This window comes from Alexandromys fortis, unplaced genomic scaffold (assembly GCF_014885135.2).
Source record: "Alexandromys fortis isolate MF-2015 unplaced genomic scaffold, M_Fortis_MF-2015_v1.1 scaffold_161, whole genome shotgun sequence".
NCBI lineage: Eukaryota > Metazoa > Chordata > Mammalia > Rodentia > Cricetidae > Alexandromys > Alexandromys fortis.
This window is the reverse complement of record NW_026068073.1, coordinates 206,536-233,053: the sequence shown is the minus strand read 5'-3', so window position 1 is coordinate 233,053 and position 26,518 is coordinate 206,536. Positions and strand designations below refer to the sequence as shown.

Below are 26,518 nucleotides of genomic sequence, written 5' to 3'. Positions count from 1 at the left end.
AGGGGACTTTGAGTAGAACCTGCTGCTGGGTTGGGGCAGGTCTCCCAACACCCGGTGACTGTCGTATGACCTACTACTGGTGTGAAGCATAGGGTCTCCCCAAACTCATGCCTACCCCAACCTCCAAATGCAGCCTTATTTAGAAATACAAGTTTCATAGGTACAATAAAAGAATATTCTAGATTTTGGGCAGGGACTACACCTGTGTCCTTCTAAGAACTGGGCACAGACAGGAGGCAGATGCACAGACACAGATAGAAACTGGAATGGTCGGCCACAGCTAAGGGAAACAAGGGGTCAAGAAGCCACCACATGCAGAAGAGGCTGCAAGGGGAGGGGACTCTACTGTCAATCATGGTCTCACACTACAGTGAGGGCAGTCACATGACTCAGCTAGCCAGTCAGAACACGCCAGCCATGTGGGTCACTGTGATTGGTTCGTGATGGTCACCTGACTTGTACATGGCCAATCAGAAGCTTCCCTGGTGGATGCAGGCTGAGCTGGAGCAAAGTGCTGTGGACTGGGGATGTTGAGGTGGCCTGTTGCCGGCCAGGTACTACTGGGTCTTTGGCACCTGCTCCCAAGGTTCCCCCCACCCCAGGCTTCTCCAGGACCCAGCTCCTCTGCTGGCTGGCTGTGGGAGAATACCTTTCCTTGATTCTAGAGACTGTCCAGTTCTTTTGAGATGGGGGGGGGGGGCTCATGTAGCCCAGGCTAGCCTTGAACTTGTGATGCCTTCCACCTCTGGAGTGCTGAGACTTCACAGGTGTGCCACCACCCCAGGCTAGACCGAGGTAGCCAACATGCAGCTGCGTGCCACCCATATGTGAGTTCAAGTTCATTCCAGCTTAGTTCATTGACAGCTCATGTTAGTGGATGCAGTGACCGTCTTGAAAGTAGCTTTTCCCAGATGAGACAGCAGGTTTACAGACATAAGGGTCCCTGGGTCGGGAAGGCTCATGGCACCTTCCTGATGTCACCACAGTCCTAGTAAATCGTGCTGAGGGTGCTTTGTGTTTGCAGTGCTGAGGACTGAAGCCAGGATCTCACACATGCTAGGCAAGCACTCTATGCTAAGCTATATCCTCAGATGCCCCTGTTTACTTAAAATTTACATTTACTTTGTGTGTGTGTGCGTGTGTGTGTGTGTGTGTGTGCATGTGCATGTGTGTGGACGTGTCCATGACATAGCATGTATGTAGAAATCAGAAGACAACCCGTGGAAGTCTGATCTCTCCTTCTGCCACACGGTTCCCAAGAGTTATGTCAAGTCAACAGGTTTGGAGGAGGCTGTCTTTGCACTGGGCCACCATGCCTGTTTTCACTTATTTTGAGACAGTATCTCACTAAGTTACCTGGGCTGTCCTTGAGCCCAGGGTGGCCTTAAACGTGTAACTATGCTATCTTCAGCCTCACAAGTAGCCGGGGATACAGGAATGTGTCACTATTTCTGACAAATTCAACTTTCATGATGGGGCCAGACCTGCATGTTTCTTTTTACTGTGGCCATGTTTGAAATGTCGGGGAGTCAGGTTAAGGATAGGGGAGACTGGAATAGGGAGGATGAGGGTTTACAAGGGCACCATAGATGATCCTTGCAGGGACATGAATGCCCAGTGCCCCGAGTGTGGGGTTGTGAGGACTGCCACTGCACAACAAGTCAAGATCCTGATGCGATATGGCAGTATCACTTTGTAGCCCGGTGTCCACGGCAAAGGGCACATGGGAGCCCTTTGCACCTTGCTTTCTGGCAGAGGCGAGCCTGCGATCACTTCAGGAGTTATTGCTATTTTAATAGAAGGAGTTGAGTGTGCAGGTGCACACCGGCAGTCCCAGCATTTGGGAGGTAAGTCGGGGATCTTAAGTTTGCGGTCAGCCTGGGCTCTGAGGAAAGACTGCCTCGAAATGAACAATAAATTGAGCTGGGCTGGCGAGAAGGCTCAGCAGAAGGACTCGCCGCCAAGGCTGATGCCTGGGCATACCAACTCTGGGATCTGTGTGGGAGAAGGAGAAAACCCATTCCTATGGGTGTGACCACATGTGTGCTGTGGTGTTCATGTGTCCATGCACACACTGAAAATAAGTAAATAAACAGACAAGTGTTTTAAAAAATTCTTGAGAAGAAAGGAAGGAAGGAGGGAGGGAGGAAAAAGGAAAGAGGGAGGGATGGAGGGAAGGAGGAAGGAAGGGAAGAAGGAAGGAGGGAGGGAGGGAAGGAAGGAGGGAGGGAGGGAAGAAAGGAAAAGAAAGAAAGAATGAAAAAGAAAGAGAGAAAATGAGGCAGTGAAAGAGACCAAAAAGAGTGCCCTGGGGAGCGGTTGCGGCCTGGGTTCAGCTGTGATGAATGTGGCTATCTGGAGGTTTGGGGCAGGTGATTGAGGCCATTAGCTGGCTAACTTCAGGGATACCTTCTTAGTAGGGGAGAGCTGTCCTCAGGCCCTCATTCCCTCCAGGCTACATTAATGACCTGGGGTGGTTGCTCCTAGAATGTCCTGAGCAGACATCCAAGGACAGGAGGGGGTGGAGTGGGAGCAGAGCTTTGCTCACTGACATAGGTACCTTGGAGACAGCCCAGGAGTCCAAAGACCCAGCCACGCAGGGCTGCATGCTTCTGCCGTCCATCCACGACCGGGTCATCAGCCCAGAGGCTCAGCCAGTAGCCCTGGCAGAAGGATGCCACTTGCTGGCAGAAGAAGAGAAACAGGGTGTAGGTGCACAGGGGTGTGCCCACCGCCTTCAGGTAGCTCAGGTACGTGGTGGTCTTCACCTGTGAGACACACAGAGGAGAGAATGAGTTGGGTCTAGGTCAACTCAAGTTCCCAAAGGCATCGTTAGTAAAGCCTCACTGGGCATCTTTCTACAGACTCCTGCCTCAGGACCCTTCTGCTGTAGATCCATGTGAGCCTTAGCTACTGGCTGATCTGGGTGGTGAAGGAAGGACAGGTGAGGGATGAACACATAGGTTAAGGATGGGCTGTGGAAAAAGATAAGGTGGTTTGGGAGAAGAGAAATGATAGTATGTCTTTCAGATTTGGGCTTCCCTAGACTGGAGTGTTGTCATAGAGACAAGGACCAGCTCCTATACACGCTGGATCCTTCATCTTTAAAATGAGGCTATTACTGCCTGGAGGTGTTGGCGTACGCCTTTAAGCCCAGTACTCGGGAGACAGAGGCAGGTGGATCTCTGTGAGTTCGAGGCCAGCTTGGTCTACAGAGTAAAGGAAGGGAGGGAGGGAGGGAGGACGGTAGGAAGGACAGAAGGAAGAAAGGGAGGGAGGGAGAAGGAAGGAAGGAAGGAAGGAAGGAAGGAAGGAAGGAAGGAAGGAAGGAAGGAAGGAAGACAAAAGAGGCCATTACCATCTGACTTTTAGGGGAAGGAGTAGGGCGAGGTGGGAGATTGTAAGGATTAAGAGACAGGAAGATTAGAATCCCATTTGGCCCTAGTAGGTGTTTGGGAAGGGTGAGTGCCGTCCCAGTGTGCAGACTGAAGCAAGGACACTGGGGTTACCCGGCCATACTGCATGCTGTCCTCTTCTGTTGTCAATCCTGTCCCCTTAGGGTCATCCAGAGAAGGCTCTGTCTGTGCCTCTGAAGCGGTGCTGTCCTTCACAGCGGCTGACTCGATGGGCCTGAGCCTGTCATCCAGAGGAGATCAGGACATGTTAGTGTATCTTCCCATAGGGGACCATGAGTCCCTTCACGGGGTAGCCAGTGAGCTCTGCAGTATTCTTTCTAGCTCTCCCCAGGAGGGGCTGGGGGAAGGTGTGCATTCACGGATGTGTGGGTGGATGAATGAAAAGAAGGATGGATGGACACATGGGTGGGTGGATAGAAAATGGTTGGGTGGATGCATGGGTGGGTGGATCGAAAAATGGATGCATGGGTGGGTGGATATAAAATGGATGGGTGGATGCATGGATGGATACATGATCTAGGCACCATACTTCCCTCCTACATGGTACCCAGCTCCATCACTCTAGAGTCAGACAAGTCCCCTGATGCCATTTCTAAACAGGAAACTCTGTCTCCTGAAGTTTGGATTAAGCTTTGCTCCAGTTTCCCCTGCTGTTGACCCTTAGACTCAACAGTCCAGCTTGTCTGGATGTCACTTTTTTTGCATTCTGATGCTGAAGATATTTGTATTTCTGTCATCTATGGAAGTGTGGACAGATTTAGCTGTTCTGTGCCTCCATTTCCCTAGCTAAAAGTGGGGCTGCCCATCATTTAGTACCCGTGTGTTGTTTCCCTAGCATTACCGGTCATTTACTATTTCCCATGAATCAGCCCACCCTTCCTTTTCCCTCTCCATCCAGCCAGGCCTCTTTCCTGCCCTCCCTCACCCACCCAGCATTCTTCCATCTGTCCGTTCATCCAGGTAGCCAACCGTTCACCCTCCCACTAATCCATGCCTCTTCTCTTTTTCCTTCTGCTTTTTCGAGACAGGGTTTCTCTGTAGCTTTGGAGCCTGTCCTGGAACTCGCTCTGTAGACCAGGCTGGCCTCGAACTCACAGAGATCCACCTGCCTCTGCCTCCCGAGTGCTGGGATTAAAGGTGCACGCCACCACGCCTGGCCTCATCCATGCCCCCCTTATCTTTCCTTCCGTTCCTTCCTTCCTTCCTTCATCCCCCCATCTGCTTTTATCCTTTCTTCACTCTCCCCATGCACACATCTGTCAGTTCATGCCTGAACATCCCCTCCTCCCTTCCTCCCTACTAAACATCCATCTCTCCACCCATCCCACATCCACATCTGCCCTTCTACCTGATCTTCCTCAGCTTCCTGTGCATCACACTGCCACTAAGGATCACTCTCAGGGTGCCAGCTGTTATGATGTCAGAGGATCTGTCCCCACCTTCAGTATCCACAAGGCCCAAAGACCCTCAGCCTCCCTCGTACACTCGCCCACCTGCTGCTACAGAAACCCACACTGCCTGGTACATGGTGGCCTGTTGTTGTCAAAGTCCAGCTTCACAGTGAGTCACATGGACACAGAAGACTGGTAGGAAGGGAGGCTCCCTCTTGGTGACTCCATCTGTGTGCTCCGCCAGACTCCAGCCCAGCCTGCCCTACAGGATGGGAAGAGTGCAGCCTCGTCCCGTCATTTCCAGCCATGTCAAGTTTTCCCGGGAGCCAGCCTGCCCTGCTCTACTGACTGGCATCACCCGCTTGAAGGACTTGTCTTAGAACTGGCTATGAGGAGCTTAGTGCCTTGTTAACTGGCAGATCGTTTGGGGTGGGTGACTTATCCATCACTGAGCCCATGGGGTATTCAAAGGCAGCTCCACCCATGAGTTTGGCTGCCCCTCTGCCTGAGGTACAGCAGCCATAGCATCCGGTTTGTCCTCAGCCTGGGCCTCTCTTGCTCGGCACCAGAGAACCCACCTTTCTGGTCTGCTCTTGGGCCTCCCACTTCCAAGAAAACCTCCAAGGTCATCACTGGCGGCCTCAGCATGTGTACCTGCAAAGGTCAAGAATATCAGTGAAAGGCACATCAGGGAATCCAGATACTGGCTGGGACACTCACTGCTGCCATGCCCTAGCCTCTCTGGAAAACACTTCCTAGCATGGTTGCTGCTGCTGCTCTGGCAACCTTTCTCTGCTCTTGACCTTTCCCTGGGGTCATGCAAAAGCATCGTTCATTTATCCTCATTCATTCATTCATTCATTCATTCACTCATTCATCCAGTCATTCATTCAGAAGATACTGAGCACACGCTATGGAGCTGGGAAAATAGCACGCTGCCCCTGCATCCTTATCACACTTGCTCAGGCAGTTTATTGTGCCTAGCCTATTCTTTCCTCGCTAACTCAAATGATATCTCAGGTGCCAAATTCCCCAGGAATAACCTCCCATCTGATGTTACCCAGGTTGGACCAGAAATATAAGCAGAAATATAATAGCTTAGCCCCAGATCTGTGAACAAGAAGTAGCCACTATTACAAACCACTGAAATGTGGGTGATGCTTGTTACACAGCACTGTCACAGCAAAAGCTGTCCAATACAAATGTGCAAGTTCTGTGCTCAAGGTCCCATCTCCAAGCTCACGATGACACAGTGAGTCAACAGTTAAGTGTTGTGGTGGTTTGAATGAGAAAAAACCCCAGAGACTCACACATTTGACAATGTGGCCACCAGTTGTTAGAACTATTTGGAAAGAATTGGGGAGTGTGGCCTTGGAGATGTGTCGCTGGGGGCAGGCTTTGAGAATTTTCAAAGTCTGAGTCTTTTTTAGTTCCTGTCTCTCTGTCTGTCTGTCTTGTGATTTGTCTCAAGATGTGAGCTTTTAGCTACCATGCCTGCCTGCCTGCCGGCATGCTCTCTATCATGATGGTCATGGACTCCAACCCTTTGAACTCTAAGCCCCAAATAAACTCTTTTCTTCTCTAAATTGCCTTGGTCCTGGGGTCTTATCACAGCAACAGAAGAAATTAAGACAGTTTTTTGTATTTGTATGTATGTGTAGGTGTGTGTATGTGGGTATGTATGTATAGGTGTGTGTATGAGGGTATGTATGTGTGCATGCATGTGTATTTGTATGTATGTGTAGGTGTGTGTATGTGGGTATGTATGTGTATTTGTGTGTGCATGCATGCAGAGGCTAGAGAACAGGAATGTTGTCTACCATGTTTGGTAAGACAGTCTCTCACTGGCCTAGACCTCACTACTCAGGCTAGGCTGATGGGGCAGCAAGTCCTATAGATCCTCCTGTCTCCGTCTCGCCAAAGCTGAGACTATGGCTACCATGCCGAGCACTTTACAGGGATGCAGAAGACTGAACTCAGGTCCCCCTGCTTGCAAGGCAAACACGTAGCCAACCGAGCCATCTCCCCAACCTATCACGGAGGGCCAATGCTGAGCAGATGTTTCTAGAAGAGGCAAAGCCCTAGACCAGGAGTAACATTAAAGCAAGGCTTGAGACATGGGGGCCAGCAACAGCCAATGAATTCAAAAGCGTGTTCTCTGGCTCCTAGTAGCTTGGCTTCCTGGCCCGGCACTGATACGAACAAGCCACACACAAAACCGCGGGCCAGTTTCTTAACTTGCAGGCCTCAGTTTCCCCATCTGTGAGATGGAGCCAGGCACCGTGCTGACTCACTGAGCTGTAATGAGTGAAGGGTTTCTCACTGTGTGTGTGGTGGTTTGAAAGAAAATGGTCCCCAGGGAGTGGCACTGTTAGGAGGTGTGGCCTTGTTGGATGGAGTAGGTGTGGTCTTGTTGGAGGAAGCGTGTCACTGTGGAGGGGGACTTTGAGGTCTCTTATATGCTCAGGTCATACCCAGTGAGACACCACTTCCTATTGCCTCCAAGTAAAGATGGAGCCCTCACAGCAACTTCTCCCCCACTGTGTCTGCCTGCATGCCACCATGTCTCACCATGATGACAATGGACCAAACCTCTAAAAATGTAAGCCACCTCAATTAAATGATTTCCCTTTACAAGAGTCGCCTTGGCCATCGTGTGTCTTCACAGCAAGAGAAACCTAAGACAATGTTCGTGGCCGATGTTCCTCTGGAAGTTTGTTATTTACCCTCTTGAATACAGAGGGACCCTGGGACCAGAATCTCTTCATAACATGTTTAGCATCGACACTGGGTGGGACTCCCTGAATTCTACTCTGGGACTATAGACACAGGCCTCAGTGCTGTGTACAAGGACAATACTGGTTCCCCCACTTTAGAGGGCCCTTGTGAGATCAAATGAAATGTTGTCACTTAGGGACTGAGGAGAGGCTACATTGGAAAAGCTTGTCTCACGGGTATGAAGACCTGAGCTCCCCGCCCCCCAGAACCCACACAAAAAGCCAGGCATCCTAGTACCATGCCTGTAACCCCAGCTCCGATAAGGCAGGGACAGAGGATCCCTGGAGCTCACTGGCATTCAGTCTAGCTGAATCAGTGAACCTGGGTTGCAATTAGGTACCCTGGCTCTAAAAGCCAGGTGACAACTCTTGAGAATGACAGTTGAGAGTGACCTCAGGCCTCCAACGACATATGCACGCACACTGGCACACACATGTGCCTACGCACATAAACACACAGAGAACCAAAAGTGTGGCAGAGACACTGTGAGCCCCAGGCAGTGTCCTTGGCTCTTTGTGGGGGAGGGGTGGTCTGTCTGCAGGGCCAGAGCAGCAGCAGAGAGGCCCTCAGGATGGGTGTGATCAGGGCGCTCCACCCCCATCAATGGGACCCTGGTAACCTCCAGAGGGCAGCCAGAGCCAGGCACAGAGATGCAGTGCTGCCCAGTCAATACCTTCTCCTCCTCCTGCGTGCTGTCTGGCTCCATCCAGAAGTTCCACTAGGGCTCCGTTTCTGTTCAGAAGGTCCTGGTAAGAGCCCATCTCTGCGATGGCCCCATTGACCAGCACCAGGATCTGGTCAGCCTGGGGCAGGATGTGTAGCGTGTGTGTCACAAGGATCCGAGTCTGGGCAGAGCAGGGGCAGAGCAGGGGCAGAAGTTACACGAGCTGGAGTGTCCCCGAGTCAGAAAGGGGGAACAGGTGGCCCTTCCTGTGTACCTGCCCGTGTTCTGGAGAATACCATGTCCAAAGTGAATAGTGGGGTGTCTCAGATCGAGAAGACCTGGGCTTAAAGTGAACCTGAGAGGTTCCCATTCTGCTGGGATGGGGTGATCTGAGAAACTCACCTTAAGATCAAAACAGAACGAGTGGAAATACTTTTTAAAATATCTTTTGAGACAGGGTGTCACGTATACCAGGCTGGCCTCTACTCACTATGTACCCAAGTGTTCTAACTTCATTTCTGTTGCTGTGACACAAAACACTTTAGGAGAAAAGGGTTTATTTGGCTTACACTTCCAGGTCACAGTCCATCACTGAGGGAAGTCAGGACAGAGCTGCAGCTAGGATCCCGAAGGCAGGCCTCCTTGCCCATCCCTGTGGTGTCACCTCCACTCAGGGAACTCCCTCGCAGCCCAGGAAGTACAGCAGGATCCACTGGGATGCTGCTTGCTGAATGGCTCTCCTCACAGAACAAGGCTCACCTGACTTCATTGCACAACCCAGGTCCACCCACCCAGGGACAGTGGTAGTGGGGTGGGACTGTGGGGTGGGCTGGGCCCTCTTACATCAATTAACAGACATGCCCATAGGCCAATCTGATCTAGGAAATTCCTCAGTCAAGGCTTTCCTCTCAGCGGACTGGGCTGTGCTAAGTTAACATTGAAAGCTGGCCAAGACACTAAGGATAACCCTGAGTTTCTGATTATCCTGCCTCCACATCCCAAGTGGTAGGATTACAGACATGCACCATGGCTGTTCAGGAGGTGTTGGGAATGGTGCTCAAGGCCTTGCACATGTAAAACTACCACTGAGTGGCAACCCTAGTATGGGAATACATTACACTTAATACACCAAGCACCAGAACTCAGCTATGAAGTGCTCCTCAGAGCTTGCTTTTTCCTTCTCAAGATTACACAACAGATGGAGCCACAGTTCATGAACACCAACTAGCACTATGAGAAAGAATTACTTTTAAAATTTTTTTAAAAAAGTTAAGTATGTGCCACTTTGAGATCATCATAAAACTGAAACATTATAAATAGTTTAACCACAAATCCCCTAAGAAAGAAGTAAGGTAAAAGCTATCTACAGCAAACCGACAGCTAACATTAAATTAAATGGAGAAAAACTCAAAGCCATCCCACTAAAATCAGGAACAAGACAAGGATGTCCACTCTCTCCATACCTCTTCAATATAGTGCTTGAAGTTCTAGCAATAGCAATAAGACAACATAAGGGGATCAAGGGGATTCGTATTGGAAAGGAAGAAGTTAAGCTTTCGTTATTTGCAGATGACATGATAGTATACATAAGCGACCCCAAAAATTCTACCAAAGAACTCCTACAGCTGATAAACACCTTTAGTAGCGTGGCTGGATACAAGATCAACTCCAAAAAATCAGTTGCCTTCCTATACACTAAGGATAAGGAAACAGAGAGGGAAATCACAGAAGCATCACCTTTCACGATAGCCACAAAGAGCATAAAATATCTTGGGGTAACCCTGACCAAGGAAGTGAAAGATCTATTTGACAAGAACTTCAAGTCTTTGAAGAAAGAAATAGAAGAGGACACCAGAAAATGGAAGGATCTCCCTTGCTCTTGGATTGGGAGGATCAACATAGTAAAAATGGCAATTCTACCAAAAGCAATCTATAGATTCAATGCAATCCCCATCAAAATCCCATCAAAATTCTTCACAGATCTGGAGAAGACAATAATCAACTTTATATGGAAAAACAAAAAACCCAGGATAGCCAAAACAATCTTATACAATAAAGGAACGTCTGGAGGCATTACCATCCCTGACTTCAAACTCTATTACAGAGCTACAGTATTGAAAACAGCTTGGTATTGGCATAAAAACAGAGAAGTCGACCAATGGAATCGAATAGAAGACCCTGACTTTAACCCACAAACATATGAACACCTGATTTTCGATAAAGGAGCTAAAAGTATACAATGGAAAAAAGAGAGCATCTTCAACAAATTGTGCTGGCAAAACTGGATGTCAATCTGTAGAAGAATGAAAATAGACCCATATCTATCACCATGCACAAAACTCAAGTCCAAGTGGGTGAAAGACCTCAATATCAGTCCAAACACACTGAACCTGATTGAAGAGAAAGTGGGAAGTACTCTACAACACGTGGGCACAGGAGACCACTTCCTACGTATAACCCCAGCAGCACAGACAGTAAGGGCCTCATTGAATAAATGGGACCTCCTGAGACTGAGAAGCTTCTGTAAAGCAAAGGACACTGTTGCTAAGACAGAAAGGCAACCCACTGACTGGGAGAAGATCTTCACCAACCCCACAACTGACAAAGGTCTGATCTCCAAAATATATAAAGAACTCAAGAAACTAGACCGTAAAAGGCTAATCAACCCAATTATAAAATGGGGCACTGAGTTGAACAGAGATCTCTCAACAGAAGAAGTTCAAATGGCCAAAAGACACCTAAGGTCATGCTCAACTTCCTTAGCGATCAGGGAAATGCAAATCAAGACAACTTTAAGATACCATCTTACACCTGTCAGAATGGCGAAAATCAAAAACACCAATGATAGCCTTTGCTGGAGAGGTTGTGGAGAAAGGGGTACACTCATCCATTGCTGGTGGGAATGCAAACTTGTGCAACCACTCTGGAAAGCAGTGTGGAGGTTTCTCAGGAAATTTGGGATCAACCTACCCATGGACCCAGCAATACCACTCTTGGGAATATACCCAAGAGAGGCCTTATCACACAACAAAAGTATATGCTCTACTATGTTTATAGCAGCATTGTTTGTAATAGCCAGAACCTGGAAACAACCTAGATGCCCTTCAATTGAAGAATGGATGAAGAAAGTATGGAATATATACATATTAGAGTACTACTCAGCAGTAAAAAACAAGGACTTCTTGAAGTTTGCAGGCAAATGGATGGAAATAGAAAACACCATCCTGAGTGAGGTAAGCCAGACCCAAAAAGAGGAACATGGGATGTTCTCACTCATATTTGGTTTCTAGCCATAAATAAAGGACATTGAGCCTATAATTCGGGTTCTTAGAGAAGCTAAATAAGAAGGAGAACCCAAAGAAAATCATATAGACATCCTCCTGAATATTAACCTTCATCAGGCGATGAAAGGAGACAGAGACAGAGACCCACATTGGAGCACTGGACTGAAATCTCAAGGTCCAAATCAGGAGCAGAAGGAGAGAGAGCACAAGCTAGGAACTCAGGACCGCGAGGGGTGCACCCATACACTGAGACAAGGGGGATGTTCTATCGGGAACTCACCAAGGCCAGCTGGCCTGGGTCTGAAAAAGCCTGGGTTAAAACCGGTCTCGCTGAACATAGTGGACAATGAGGACTACTGAGACCTCAAGAACAATGGCAATGGGTTTTTGATCCTACTGTACCTATTGGTTTCGTGGGAGCCTAGGCAGTTTTGTGGATGTTCACCTTACTAGACCTGGATGGAGATACATGACTAACGGTGAGCCTACCAAGCTCCAGCGGATGACTCCAAACCCCTGATGGCACAAATGATTTAGTTAAAGTTGACAACACAAAATCAAAAGGCACAAATGTGGGAAAGGGACTTTAGAGGGGAGGAAGAGGAGGGTAGATAAGGGTGGGAAGAAAGAGGAAAGGGTGGGAGTAAGATCAATCAGAATGCACTGTATATATGTATGAAATTATCAAATAACAATAAAATTTTTAAACGATTTAATATTGGACCAGGATATTCAGAACATTGAACTGATCTATAATAAATGAGACTCCAACCAAATAGCAAGTGGGAAATAATCTGTATGAGAAATATCTGGTTTTTTTTCCTTAGAATAAATGGTTCATAGAATGTAAAAAAAAAGAAGTAAGGGTAAGCCACTGAGATTTGGGAAGCTGTTTGTTACACAGCATTGTTGCAGGAAAAGCTGACAGATACAAAGAAGAAAACTGGACTGGAGAAGGGCTGGTTAGGACAGAACTCTCAGGACTTCCTCAGCTTCGCTTTGGCACACACTTACCGTACCCTTGAGCAGTCCACTGGGCCCGATGACCTGTTTGAAGACATGCTGACTGACATGGGCATCCAGGGCCGCCAGGGGATCATCCAGCAGGTACACAGCAGCCTTTCTGTACACAGCCCGAGCCAAGCTCAGTCGCTGCTTCTGGCCCCCAGAAAGATTCATGCCCTGGGAACATGAGACAGGGACTCATATACACATCTGCTGGTGACATCAGAATTACTGGGTGGCCAGGGAGGCAGAGGCAGGCGGATCCCTGTGAGTTCAAAGCCAGCCTGGTCTACAGAGTGAGTTCCAGGACAGCCAGGGCTACACAGAGAAACCTTGTCTCAAAAAAAACAAAACAAAATAAAACAAACAAAACCCCTAGAAAGACATAGGTGAGGGACAGGCCTGCTCATTCAGGGGCAGCGCAGGGCACCTGCTCTTGGGTCACGCTAAACACTGAGCCAGAATGCTTGCTGGCCTGAGCCTGCTTCTCCCCTTCCCAGCGTCCCTTCTGGAGATGCTGGTTTCTTTGCTCTGTGCCTCCTCCCTCTCTGCCCAGCATTTCTTCCCTTCCCTCAACTGCTGACATGTTCCCTGAGGATGCCACTTGCCCCCTTGTTTAACTATCTGGTCCTTATTTTCATTCATTTACTGACTGCCCTTGGCTGAGGGGATCTAGTAGCGAGCGTCCCACTCTCCTGATGGGAAAGGGGACAAGAGCAGGCCTGCCCTCAAAGGTGACGCAGGATGTGAGACCTGTGTGTTCTATGGGGACAGCTTTCCAGCTGGGGCCCTGCAGGATGAGTGTGCTTGGGAGATCGGGTGAGCATGGGGGGGGGGTGCCTGTAGCTGGAGAGAGCAGGAACATGGAAGTATGATGGGAGAAGAGGTAGAGGGAGAAATGGGGTCACACCGGGGCTTTCTGGGGCTGCTCAAAACTTTGGCTCTGACTGAAGGCAATGGGAAGCCCTGAGAGTTCTGAAAGAGGGAGGGAGGGACTTGAACTCTTGGCACGGCCCTCTGTCTACTGGGCTGTGATTGCTCTGAAGGGAGAAAGGATGGAAAGTAGGGGCCCGAGCCAGCTGTGGTGGCTCATGCCTATCATCTCAGCGCTCAAGAGGCTGAGGCTGTCTCAAACCAAAACAAGAGGCTGTAGCTCAGAGGTGAAGCAGTTGCTCAGAACCTGCAAAGCCTCCAGCTTGATCCCAGCAGTGATCCCCAGTTCCCTAGCCCAGGGGCTACTCCACATTTTCTAGGATGGGACAGAGAATAACTTTTGTAAAGTCTGAGGGTCATTTGATGTCTGTCCCAATTGCCTAGCTCTGAAGTAGTCATAGATCATAGGCAGTGAATAGATGACTGTGTCCCAATAAAACTTTATTCACAAAAACAAATAGGAGGCCCGCACTTAGCACATAGTTTTCTGATTCTGTGTGTTCAATAGCTTCAGATGCCTGTGTCCTGTGTGGGGACCATCTCAGCTTAGATACTTTGGTGAGGCAAAGAAAGGGGAAACAATCTGGCTAACATTACTCAGCAGGGCATTCTGCTCTCCGTTTCTCTCTGTTTTATTTTTTTGAACCATTTTCTCCTTAATAACGGAGCAGCTGCTACGTTTGGCTTTGAGCTGGGGCCTCCTTCACTACACCCTTTCTGTCCCTATTGTCCCTCATCATACTTTCCCCAGGTCAGGGAGGCGTTGGCCCCAGGGGCTCCTCACCTGCTCCCCTATTGGGGTGTGAACTCCTGCAGGGAAGCTGGCCACGTCAGACTCCAGGGCACAGGCTTCCAGAACTTTCTGCAACCAGGGCAGGTCCAGCTCCTGCCTGAAGCACACATTCTCCACCACTGATGTATTCTGGACCCAGGCCTCCTGGGGCACATAGGCCACGGAACCCTGAAACACGCCTCGCGGTTGGTAGCTCATATGAGAGTAGGGGATTGGGTGCTCAGAGGGCAGGCGGCTGACAGTGGTTGACAGGGACCTGGACTGTGAGGGAAGATATGAGGGATCTCTGAGGATACATCCCAGTGGCCGGGGCAGGGAGGAACAGGGTGGCCTTACCTCAATGCTCACAGACCCTTCTACCTTCAACAGCTCCCCGAGCAGGGCAGACAGGAGGGAGGACTTCCCAGCCCCCACTGGGCCCACAACAGCCAGCAGACAGCCCTGGGGCACAGTGAGGTTGATCCTGACAACCCAGAGGAAATACAGCTCTGAAAAGTCAGCTTGGGTGTGTACAGAAGCAGGGAACCCCAAACACACCTGCCCCGTCCTGCTGTTCAGGCTTTGGGGAGACCGTTAAGAGGATACACAGGGCTGTTCCTCCCGCATCCTTGTCTGAGTATCTGAACCGCCTTCCCTCTCATACCTGAGCACATCACGTGTACACTGTGCCTGCCACACAAGCACTTACAGACATGCCACAAACATTGTTGTACAGAGTCACATGCACAGGCAGTACACAGATGTAAGCGCATGCGTGTGCCCACGTGTACCACTGTATGTCTATCCATGCACACATGCACACACGCACATGCACACACACAGAGGACATGATGTGATTGCTTGGCTGTTGTAGCCTTGCTCAGGCCTCTGCCTCTGCCCTGCCTGCTCCTGTCCACCCCCTGCTGTCAGCCGCCACAGGCTGGAGTTCCTCAGTGCTTAGTTCTGCTAAACACCCTACAAGGCCCAGGACAGTCCACAATGAGGAATTCTCAGCCCTAAATGCGACAGCGCAAGACTGAGAACCTGGGCATGCTCCTGCCTCGGGGTCTTTGTTCTTGGCCTTTTCACTGCTCAAGAAGCCTTCCCCTGACCTCTGGACCCTCAGCTGGGATGCCAGCCTTTCCATACTGTGTCGCTTCCTGGGCCTCCCTCTGTCCCCAGCATCCAGGATAGAGTACATGGCAGGTGCATGCCCAGTGGACACTCGTGGGTGTGTGGGCAGAGGCAGAGAGAGATGGCCAGGTTTCCTTTCTCTTCGTGGGGGACAACGACCTTGGAATTGACACAAGAGGCATAAAAGGAGGTCACAGCTGATGAGGCTGGGCCTCGGCCTCGTGTTAGCCAGGCGGGGAGCAGAGCAGTATATCCTGCCTGATGGGGGAGGCTCAGGTACACTTTTTCCCTCTGTAGGGCTGTAGCATGCAAGAACCCTTGCCTCGGGCTGGAGAGATGGCTCAGTGGTTAAGAGCATTGCCTGTTCTTCCAAAGGTCCTGAATTCAATTCCCAGCAACCACATGGTGGCTCACAACCATCTGTAATGAGGTCTGGTGCCTCTTCTGGCCTGCAGGCATTCACACAGACAGAATATTGTATACATAATGAATAATTTTTTTAAATGAACCTCTCTGCACAGAAACCCAGCCTAGCCTAGCCTCCAGCCCCAGGTGAGACACCATTTCTCAGAAGTCAAGAGCATTTCTTGATGTGATTTCATACCCGTGCAGGCAGGGAGGGCTCTCCTGGGACCAAGCAAAAGTGCCATTGTGTACAGAGATTCGATCCTTTGAGGCTGCAGGACATAGGAAAACGGTTACAGGGGCTGATCCTGCCCTCCTGGCATCCAGTGTCCTGTGTTCAGGACCTACTCCTAAGCATCGGGTTTCAGCTAGAATCCTCACAGTCATGCCCTGCTACCTGCTGACTTGGCAGTGACCCTGCCGTAGCAGCATTGTAACTCTGGGACAGATAAACTTCGGTCAGTGGTTCAAATTGCTGCCTTTTTTTTTTTTTTTAAATAAAGTTTAAACTAGGCAGACGGTTTATGCCTGTAATCTCAGTACCTGGGATGTTGAGACAGGAAGGTAATGAGGTGGAGACCAACCTGGGCTACAGGGCAAATATGACGCCAGTTTGGGTTATATAGTGAAGATCGCTAATAAAGTTATTTATTATAAATAATCTCAGTGTGCCCCTAGTTCTGCTATTTGGGAGGTGGAGGCAGAAGGATTATGAGTTCAAGTCCAGCCTGGCTACACAGCAAGTCCAAGTCCAGTCTGGGCTACAACACCCTGTCACAGAAAGCCAGAAAAGGGGGCGCCAGAGGAATGCATCATGGTTAAGCGCACTGACTGCTCTTGTAGAGGACCCAGAATCAATTCCCGGCATCCACATGGTAGCTCACAAACATGTATCTCCAGTTCCAGAGAATTCAACACCTTTTTCTGGCCTCTCTGGGCATCAGGCACTCACAAGTGCTCAGACACAGAAGCAATCCAAACACCTACACATATAAAATAAAAATAAACAATCCCCTGCCCCAATTTTAAGACAAAATTTAAATAAATAAATAAAATGCATTAATTTTGCATATGTTCTAATTGAATTGTGGTACTTAAATTAATGTAATCCCTGGGACAATCACCTGCAGGATGTCAGATCCCCTGGAACTGGAGTTACAAACAGGTGTGAGCTGCCAGGTGGGTGCTGGGAATTGAACCTTGGTCTTCTGGAAGAGCAGCCAGCACTCTTAACTGCTGAGTCATCTCTCCAGTCCCTGATTTGAGTCTTTAGCTTAATAACATGTCCACGGAGCCGGGCGGTGGTGGCGCACACCTTTAATCCCAGCACTCAGGAGGCAGAGGCAGGCGGATCTCTGTGAGTTCGAGACCAGCCTGGGCTACAAGAGCTAGTTCCAGGACAGGCTCCAAAACCACAGAGAAACCCTGTCTCGAAAAACCAAAAAAAAAAAAAAAAAAAAAAAAAAAAAAAAAAACCATGTCCATGGTTCTCTTCCTAGACTTCTGCATAAGGGCAAGGACTTGGCACACACTTTTGAGTGTCTAGGTGGCATCCCACAGTGCTCCACTGGTTGCGACTGTACAGGTGGTAGGAGCAGAAGCTTCACAACGTTGGGTATAGTGACATGATTGGTGGTGGGACCTGCATTGCAGGTATTCTCTTTGTCCCCCCCCCATCTCAGCACTCACAGCATCTGGAGGGACTTGAGTCTATGCCATTGGGGTCTACTTCTTCCAGACATAGGAAGGCAGCCAGCCGGTCAAAGGACACTCGAGCCTGGAGACACAAGAGTGGGCTGGTCACAGGGTCAGAAGGCCTTTGAGTGGGTCCCTGGAAATGCCTGGGGAGGGTTTCCTGAGAACCTAGCACAAAACTTTGCATTTTCTTGGTGCTGGGATAGAGTTTTGTAGGTCACGGAAAAGCAATGACCTTGCCAGGGATGGGGACTTCTCTCTGCTCCTCACTCCAAAACAGAGAGACTGGAAGAAACCAGCTGCCTCCAACTAAGGCCTGGGAAGAGGACAGCACCTTTTCCAACAGCACCCAGTAGCAATGTGGAGTAACTTCCAACTCTGTCCATTGGGGGCACCCTCTTGAGCACCCTTTGCACACCTATCTAGGTGATTGGAGATGACTGTTAAAATAGAGGTGGCCTGGGGGAGAGGATAGCGCAGTGGGGTGAAGTTCTTGCTGTGCAAGTGTGAAGACCTGAGTTCAAAATCCCAGAGCCCACGGAAAAGCTTGGCATGGCAGTCCATATCTGTCATCCTAACATTCGGAGAGCGGAGTCAGGGAGATCTCTGGAACGCTCTGGCCAGCCGGTCTAGTTAAATGGATAAGCTCTGGGTTCAGTGAGAGACCCTGTCTCAAAATTAAAGTGGGATAGAGAGAGACGAATAATAGCTCGAACTAAGGATTTTTTAAAAAGTCATATGGAAGGAAACCTGCTATTCTAGAAGCTTCCATATGTGTGTATGCATTTCATTGGAGCTACCCTACACAAGGGATAAAGCTTCTCTTATAAAACATGCATTACCCAATAAAATGCCTACTGTCAGATACAGTAATAGCTCACCTCTGACCTGGAGAGGCCCCTAAAAGCACAGTTGCTCTCGACACCCACCAGAACTTGAGGGTACAATCCTATTGCTGAAGGCATAGCATGCTTTGGTCACAGGGCATGGAGAAACCAGGTTGGTACCGACTGGCCAGCTTTTATGGCATCAGAAGGTACTCTGCAGGCTGCTAGAGGAGAAGGTGACCAACTCTCTTACCTAGCTGTGCATCCTGTGAGCTCCAGATGATTGCCACGGAAAGATGTGCTCACAGATGCAATACTGCTGTTAACGTTATGGGGTAACCAACGTTCCCTGATTGGATTTAAGGCCTGCTCCACAGGTGGAAATGCATATTTGGTATTATAAATCTGGTCAATAACCCATGGCTGGTGAGCTTATGTGTTTGGTGTGAACCTCCAGCTCGCCCCTGCACAGTCTGGGGAGCCCCATTCCTGTCTCTCCCCAAAGCCCACCTGCTCAAAGAGTCTCCTAACAAAGGAAAGATGTAAAAAAAACCCAGTTCCGCATCTTGGTGGTTACTGCAGCTTCTGCCCCTGAAGTTGCCAGCTACCAAAGTCCCTTCCTAAGCACTCAGCTGTTGCTCATTTTGGGGAACAAACCCAGTTTGTGGTGTACACGCCATCATCCCTCACCTTTGACCTATCAAGTCTCCTTGCCTTTGTTTGGGGGCACAACTCCTCTGGCCCCATCTCTGGGATTGGAGGACCTGCCAAAGAGTTGCTTTGCTCAAATAAACCTGTTGTTATACTTTTTCAGTTTGGCTTGATCTGGCTTACTGCATTGGCAAAGAGACTTATTATGGGAAGGATGCAGAAAACCTATTAATAGGCATTAGGAGTGAACGTACGATGATTATATTGCCAGATGGAGGTCATATAGAGCTCTACTCTAAATGTGTATCTATACCTTATATCAGTGCAGCTCTCAGACCTGGTCAGAGTGTCTGCAGAAAGCCCATCTGCAAATGTGGCTTCTATATCTTACCCCTTTCTCCAACGCTCAGGGAACACCAGGAAAGAGGGAGTAGAAAGATTGTAAGAGCCAGAGGTCAGGATTTGAGAGAAACAGTGTCTTTGGACACGGCAGGGTCATCGCACTGTGCCTGGACGGGGCAAGCCAGTCACCACTCTAAGAGGATGAGGGAGGAGCTCAGGTGCCCCCATGCCTCCCTAAGCAGCTATGGATGGTTAAGGCTTCTGAGGGCGAGTGAATGAGTCATAGGGAAGAGGGCCTCTCAGTTGTGACAACATCATGAAAACAGAAGCCTACAAGCAAACCTGCAGAGCATTTTCTTGATTAATGGTTGATGTGGGAGGGCCCAGCCCATTGTGGGCGGTGCCGCCCCAGGCGGGTAATTCCTGGGGTACTGTACAAAAGCTGGCTGAGCAAACCAGTGAGCTCCTCCAGAGGCCTAGGCAGCAGGTCCTGCCTTGACTTCCTGTCCTGACTTCCCCAGACAACGGACTTAGAAACTGTCAGCTGAAATAAATCCTTTCCTTCCCAGGTTGCTTTTGGTCATGGTGTTTATCACAGCAACAGAGATCCTACTAAGACAGTCAGTTGTGTTTAAGGGTGTGACCTCGGGTAGGTCATCAGCTTCAGTTGATGGCTCCACACTCAGGGGCATATCATCAGTACAAATTGGACTCGGTATCAAATGATATAAAAACAATGAGGGAAATCACCAAGTTGGGAGAGGATAGGGAATGGATTTGGGAGGCGTTAGGGGAAGAGTGGGGTGAACATGAACAAAATATATTAATTGAAATTCTCAAAGAATACAAACGTTAATACTGAAGGAAAGGTGGAGAGAGATAGAAGGGACACTGGTGTGGACCTCTGGACAATGTCATATGTGTGTGCACACACCCCTGAGGACAAATGAGGAGGAGGAAGGAGCCGGTCAATTATGCAATCTTCATCTGCTTTAGCATCACAGGACAGGTGAGGGGAAAGACAGGAAGGGCAGAGAGAGAAGGCCCTGCTCAAGGAGGGAACCCAGGATGAATTTTTTAACGTAAAAGTGACACATTCTCCAGGGCTACTGTCTGAGGTTTCCCTGTACCCTCTGATTGACATCTCCCGGGGTCTTGCTGACTGCTAGACTTTCCCTCCCCTCACTCTGCCGGCAGTGGCCCAGGGGTGCTGAGATCCTTTGCCCTTCCTCCTCACCTGAACGATGCAGTGTACAGAGAAGGGCAGGAAGGCCTGGGCTTTGTTAAGGATGCTGAGCACTGTGAGGGTCACAAAAGCCTTCTCTGCATCCATGGCGTTGTCCTCTGCCACCAGGGTGTGGACAGCAAACACAACCAGCGCCACCTGTCAAAGCACATGGGTGGCACTGAGCCTGCCGTCCTTTCTGGTCCACAGAGCCTGCTGAGGTGTCTCCAGGGTCTGTATGTCTAAGCTGCAATGCTGCTGGCACAGGCTGTCCACCCCAAGCCTGCCCTCTCCCAGGCCCCTCTCAGCAGTGAGGCCAGAATGACGTCACCAGAAATGTAGACACTTGGAAGGACACGAGAGACACAGAGAAGAGGAGGGTGGAAATCTTCAGAGCGCCTAGCTCCTGGCCCCGGATATGGAGGAGTCTCTTGAGGAAGGCTTGCTCCCAGCCATGGGACTTGATGGTTCTCACAGTTCTGAGTATAGAGCTGGTGAGCCGGGCTCGGGAGGCTTTCTGCCTCATCTGTTCTTCCTGAGACAGGAGAGAAGAGGCAAGAGAGGGACCAACCTGGAATTCTCCATTCCTGCTCTGCCGCAAATCCTGCAGAATCTTTCTCCAACGCACACACACCAACCCAGCCCCTCGGCCAGGGTCCTGAGCCACACCACCCTCACCCTGGGCTTTCCTCACTCCCAAGAGCTGCCACGGCCTCCTGAGACTACTTCCACTGTGCTAATAAGAAGCCACCGGTGAGTGGTGTGGTGCTGCCAGGAAGGGTCTGTGGAGGCAAGGGTGTCACCTGAACTACATCTTAACTGAGGAGGATGAGAGGATGCAGGTACTGCGTGCACAGCAAATGCACAGCGGAGTGCATGGGGGTAGGAGAGGGAGACAGTGAGCTGGATTCCTCAGAGAGAGGGGCAACCGCAGCGGGCCTGAAGGTCAGGCGGAAGTGTCTGGGGTTTCATGTCCATGCCAGAGACCATAGAACAGCTGTGTGAAGAGTGTCTTTGAGGCCACCCTGGGACTGGTCAGCCTGGTTAGCAAGGAGAGGGACGGGGCTTGGGCCATCTGCTGGGAGGGTGTCCAGGGATCTGCAGAAGGAAAGACAGGGAGGTGGAGTGCCTGCCTACAGAGGTCAGGAAGGCTGGGGAACAGTGGAGCAAGGCCAGGTGACAGTGGAGGGTGGCTGGGACAGAGAGGTGAGTTCAGCTACCCCGCTTTCTTGCAGTTCACACCTTTACTGAACACTTCCTCCCCTTCCATGAACACAGGGTCTGCTGTGTGGTCCAGGCTGGCCTCAGACTATCTTCCTGCCACTGCCTACCCAGACCGGGACGACAAGTCTGTGCCACCACTGCAAGCTTACTGAGCGCGTGCTGTTTATTTATCTATCTGTTTGTTGATAAGTAGTCGCTATATAGTCCACCTGGCCTGGAACTTGCTATGTAGACCTGCTGGCCTCAGACTCACAAAGACCCCCATATGCGTGCCCTCCCCCCATGCTGAGATGAGGGGTTCATCACCATACCCAGCTCAACCACTTTGGTTTTCACACTTATAAATTAATAAATAAATACATGTTTGAGGTGTGCATGTGGAGGTCAGGGGACCACTTGCAGGACTTGGTTCTGTCCTCTCACCGTGTGGGTCCTGGGATCACAGCCAGGAGGCCAGGTGGTTGGCATTTTTCTGCTGAGCCATCTTACCAGCCCGTATGGTGTACTAAGCACCACCTACTGCCCCAGATGCTGGGTCTGCCTCGGTCTTCAGTGCTTGGAAGCTTCTAGTCTTATGTCTGTGGGCTCTATACCAGGAGAAGTGCTATAGAAATAAAAACTTCAGGCAAAGGAGACCTGGCTTGCAAGGTTGGGGGTGTGGCTATGTGAGGAAGCAGGGTGGGCAGAGGGGTAGGGGGAGGAAAAGAGGAAAGTGTGCCACGGTGGGCTCTCAGACTTTGACACTTCGGACATCAGTAGCTGAGGTGTGGCTGCTTTGTCTGCCACACCTCCCTTCTGGGTGGTGAATGGGGATGAGGGGCAGAAGCAGGAGTCAGTGAGGGACAACTTGGGGCCACTGTGAGAAAGGCCACATTCTAGAAGTAACTCACCCAGGAGACCACAGGCCTGAACACAGGAAGGACAAGGCCAGGACTATAACCTCTTCTTGCCTTTCCCTATCTCTGCCACCAACCAGAATCCCATGACTGTCCCCTGCCCCTGGATGTCCCCATTCCCAAAAGCCAAACCTGATGGTAGCTCCTTTTCTTGGTAATGAAGAAATTCAGAGGGAGGAGGCTCAGGAAGACAGCAATGGCTGTGAGGGCAGAGGGTCCAAGGAGCTAGGGACAGAGGGGCGAGACACGGGAAGTCTGGTCACATCACCTCCCGGGCTGGGAGTTCAGCCTATGCCGCTGTGCCCCGTTTTCATATAGGTAATGGAGACGTCAACACCGGTCCTCATGTTTAGGCAGTAAGCGCCTTGTCGGCTTCCGGCCTCGAGCTTTTTAAATGTTTATTTATTATTACTGAGGTGGCCTGGCTGCAGCACGCCAGTGGAAGACAGGAGACGACACTGTAGTCTGCACCCTCCTTCCAATTGTATACGTTCCCAGCACCCAGCGAGTCCTCAAGCTTGCGTCATCAGACAGCAAGCACCCTAATTTACCCCGGGCCATTTTGCCAGCCCCCTTTTGTTTGGTTTCTCTAGAGACCAAGTCTTAATCCAGGCCAGTCTCAAATTTATGATGTTGCTGAGGCCGACCCATCCTGGTGCCCCTACCTCCCAAATGCAGGTGTTACAGGCATGAGCCACCACACCACCCTTCAGGCGCTCTATTAACTTGGCCTCCATCTCACCTCTTAGTAGGGAGTCACCAATTAACAAATAAGCACACGTTTGTGGTTTCTGATATACGTGTAAAAGTGTCTAGCATAAGCATGCACCGTGCCATATTGGAGACGTAATTACACTGAGCAACTTCTCGGTTTATCTGAAATTCACGTTTAACTGGACCCTAACTGGATCCGTTTTGTTTGCCAACTTCCTCTCGCTCAGGTTTGAAACTTTTGGGGCCTTTGGTCTGGGTACCTGGGAGATGTGGTGGTGGGGATAGAATAAACAATTTTTATAAAGTTTTTTTTTGAGTTTTGTGAGATTTCCTCCACCCCAGCCAGGTCCAGTCTGTTTCTTCTCTCAATGCAGAGGAACGCTAGCCTCTAACCTCAGGACGAAAGCCAGCCTGCTTGTTTTACCAATGCAACAATTCTACCACCTAGTGGCTCAATGGAGATCTGTCCTGAAAGCAAGTGGCCGCCTGGGAAAACACTCACTGGGAAAGCCGGGTCGACCCCAACCCTTTCAGCATCTCAAATGCTTTCACTTAGCCACAGTACCCACAATGCCCACCATCTCCGTAAGACTAGAACGGCATGGCGGTCCTTTGGGGCCAGGGCAGAGGCGCCGTGCAGGGTGGTCTCAGGCCGCTGTCAGGTTCGGCTTGCTTCTCAGCTCGCTTTCCTGCTTGAATGCCTGCCTACGTCTGCTGATCGCCTTCTGTGTGTAAGCCTTGGGTGGTCAAAGGTCAGTGTTCACAGGTAGAATTCTATCTGGGCACGACAGTTCCTGTCAGTACCAGCTGCTACTGAGGCCGAGCCTGGAGACTCAGACTCCAGTCTTTCTCTGAAGCAAGGTCAAAGCTGGCTTTAGTGACACTCGCCTCAAATTTTTAATTTTCTTTTTAAGGACTGGAGCTGAAGCTTGGTGGAAAGTCATTTTATACTCAAGGCACCATAGGGAAATAACAAGGAAACCCCCTATGGTCCTCAGTGTCATGATAATGCCTCCCCCTATCAGCCACACTGCAGCAGGTGAGTGCTGGACGCTGACAGCAACCCTAATCTATCAAACCTGTCTATCATCACAGCCGGCAATCCCACACCTCATCTCTCAGTAGGCCACTGTCAACATGCAGGGCTATTAAAGACATGCTATGTCAATAAGGAACCCATAAAACACATACAATTTTCTTGTTAAACTTGAGTTTAACAAGACCTCAAACATATTCTTGCAGATTCTTACTATCTCAAGCACATTTCTGACACTCCCGAATCCAAAACCAGAAGGAACCTCCCCTGGACCCAAGCACTCGGATGGGGGCTGCTCAACCACCCCTGGACCAAGCGCTCTGACGGAGGCCACTCAACTGCTGTCAGTTTGTCTGTCTCCCCCATACAGGACCAGGAACCTAGTACTAATTAGCTTCTGTTTTTAGCTGGAAGAATTAGGGCCCAGAGAGGGTGAGTTTACTAGTGGGATGTTTAACAGCAAGTAAGTGGAGAGAACAAGATTTGAACCCAGGCAGTTTCCACAGAGTCAGAGCCCATCATCATCACCACCACCACCACCACCACCACCATCATCATCATCACCATCCTCCTCCTCCTCCTCCTCCTCATCATCACCATCATCATCATCATCACCACCACCACCATCATCATAATCATCACCATCTTCCTCCTCCTCATCATCATCATCACTATCATCATCACCATCATCATCATCATAATCATCACCATCCTCCTCCTCCTCCTCCTCATCATCATCAAGCAGACACTTTGTTTTTGAGGCAGGGTTTCTCTGTGTAACAGTCCCAGCTGTTGTCCTGGAATTCCCTCTGTAGACCAGGCTGACCTCAAACTCACAGAGATCCACTTGCCTCTGCCTCCCCGAGTGCTGGGATTAAAGGTGTGCGCCACCACCACCCACCAAGCAGACACTTAGAGGTTCCACAGTTGATGCCATGGCCCTCTATGCTTTCTGCACATGGTGGCAATTCTTTCCCCTGGCATCATTTTTCACCCCCCTCCTTTATGATGGCCATGCTTTAGCGGCATGAATTACTCCAAAACATGGTGGATTCACCTACGGAGGCCTTAGATCACATCCTGATGGGTGTGGTGACACGCTCGGGCAATCCAGCACTTGGAAGGTTTCAAGGCCAACCTCAGCTGGAGTTTGAGGTTAACCAAGGTCTTGCCTCAAGAAACCCAAACCCTGGGCTGGTGAGATTAAGAGCATCCATGAGAGGGAACTGAGTCCCAGAGGGAGTTAACCTCTGCTGTCAGTCAAGCCAAGGCGGCTCTGCCCCAGATTCTTCCCGTTACCTCAGCTTGCACTGTGCAGATGGAGACTAGGCTAGAGGAGGAGGACAAAAGGAACAGGAGCCAGAGGAGGAAGAAAAAGAGCCGGAAGGAAGAGGAGATGATGGAAGCTCAAACCCATGTCCCCTGCTTCGCACCTGCCACAGGTAGACGAAGCAGATGCTGATCCAGAGGAAGAGCAGCCACAGAGCATTGAGGTAGAGGACGCTCTCCGTCAGCCGCTGGATGTCCACTGACACCAGGTTGACCACGTCCCCTGCTGCGCTGGACTTTCTGGAACCACTGGACAGAACCAGGACCTGGGTAGGTGTGGAGAGGAGGGCACGAGGAAGGAAGGATGGGAGTGGGCATGAGTCCAGGCTCAGCCTCGGTTTACCATCTGTGCAATTAACCTGTAAACTCCCAGCCTTCCAGGGTGGGCTTGAGGATCTGGGATCGGGGAGCACATTAAGGAAAATAAAAAAGCTAGACCTGTGATGCTCTGGGTTCATTTGCCCTGTGCTAGGGATGCGTGTGCCCATGCTGAGAGCAGCCTCCTTTCCCCAGATGCCAGGGCTCCTTTCTCCCTCTCTCCCAGACTCTGGAGTTGCTTTGGTGAATGTAACTAGGCCTGTAGGTACCTTGCACCTCAAGGGTTGTTAAAAAGTAAAAAGCGAACCCAAATCAATGTGGTCCTTATTTTATTTATTTATTTATTTATTTATTTATTTATTTATTTATTGTTTTTTGAGACAGGGTTTCTCTGTGGCTTTGGAGCCTGTCATGGAACTAGCTCTGTAGACCAGGCTGGTCTCGAACTCACAGAGATCCGCCTGCTTCTGCCTCCCGAG

At 50.0% G+C, this 26,518-nt stretch overlaps 1 protein-coding gene across 4 annotated transcripts in view; it reads right to left on the bottom strand.

Moving 5' to 3' along the window:
* Abcc6 (ATP binding cassette subfamily C member 6) overlaps positions 1–26,518 on the bottom strand; it is a 50,968-nt gene that overhangs the window by 9,878 nt on the left and 14,572 nt on the right. For all 4 annotated transcript variants that reach the window (XM_050121190.1, XM_050121192.1, XM_050121193.1 and 1 more), the window contains 13 exons: positions 25,826–25,987; positions 22,775–22,867; positions 20,854–21,057; positions 20,535–20,681; positions 17,472–17,559; positions 15,982–16,054; positions 14,601–14,727; positions 14,256–14,432; positions 12,548–12,715; positions 8,259–8,430; positions 5,386–5,461; positions 3,510–3,636; positions 2,561–2,768 (listed from right to left, as the gene is read on the bottom strand). In XM_050121190.1, the coding sequence (XP_049977147.1) occupies positions 2,561–2,768; positions 3,510–3,636; positions 5,386–5,461; positions 8,259–8,430; positions 12,548–12,715; positions 14,256–14,432; positions 14,601–14,727; positions 15,982–16,054; positions 17,472–17,559; positions 20,535–20,681; positions 20,854–21,057; positions 22,775–22,867; positions 25,826–25,987 (1,822 nt within the window). The remainder of the gene's footprint in view (positions 1–2,560; positions 2,769–3,509; positions 3,637–5,385; positions 5,462–8,258; positions 8,431–12,547; positions 12,716–14,255; positions 14,433–14,600; positions 14,728–15,981; positions 16,055–17,471; positions 17,560–20,534; positions 20,682–20,853; positions 21,058–22,774; positions 22,868–25,825; positions 25,988–26,518) is intronic.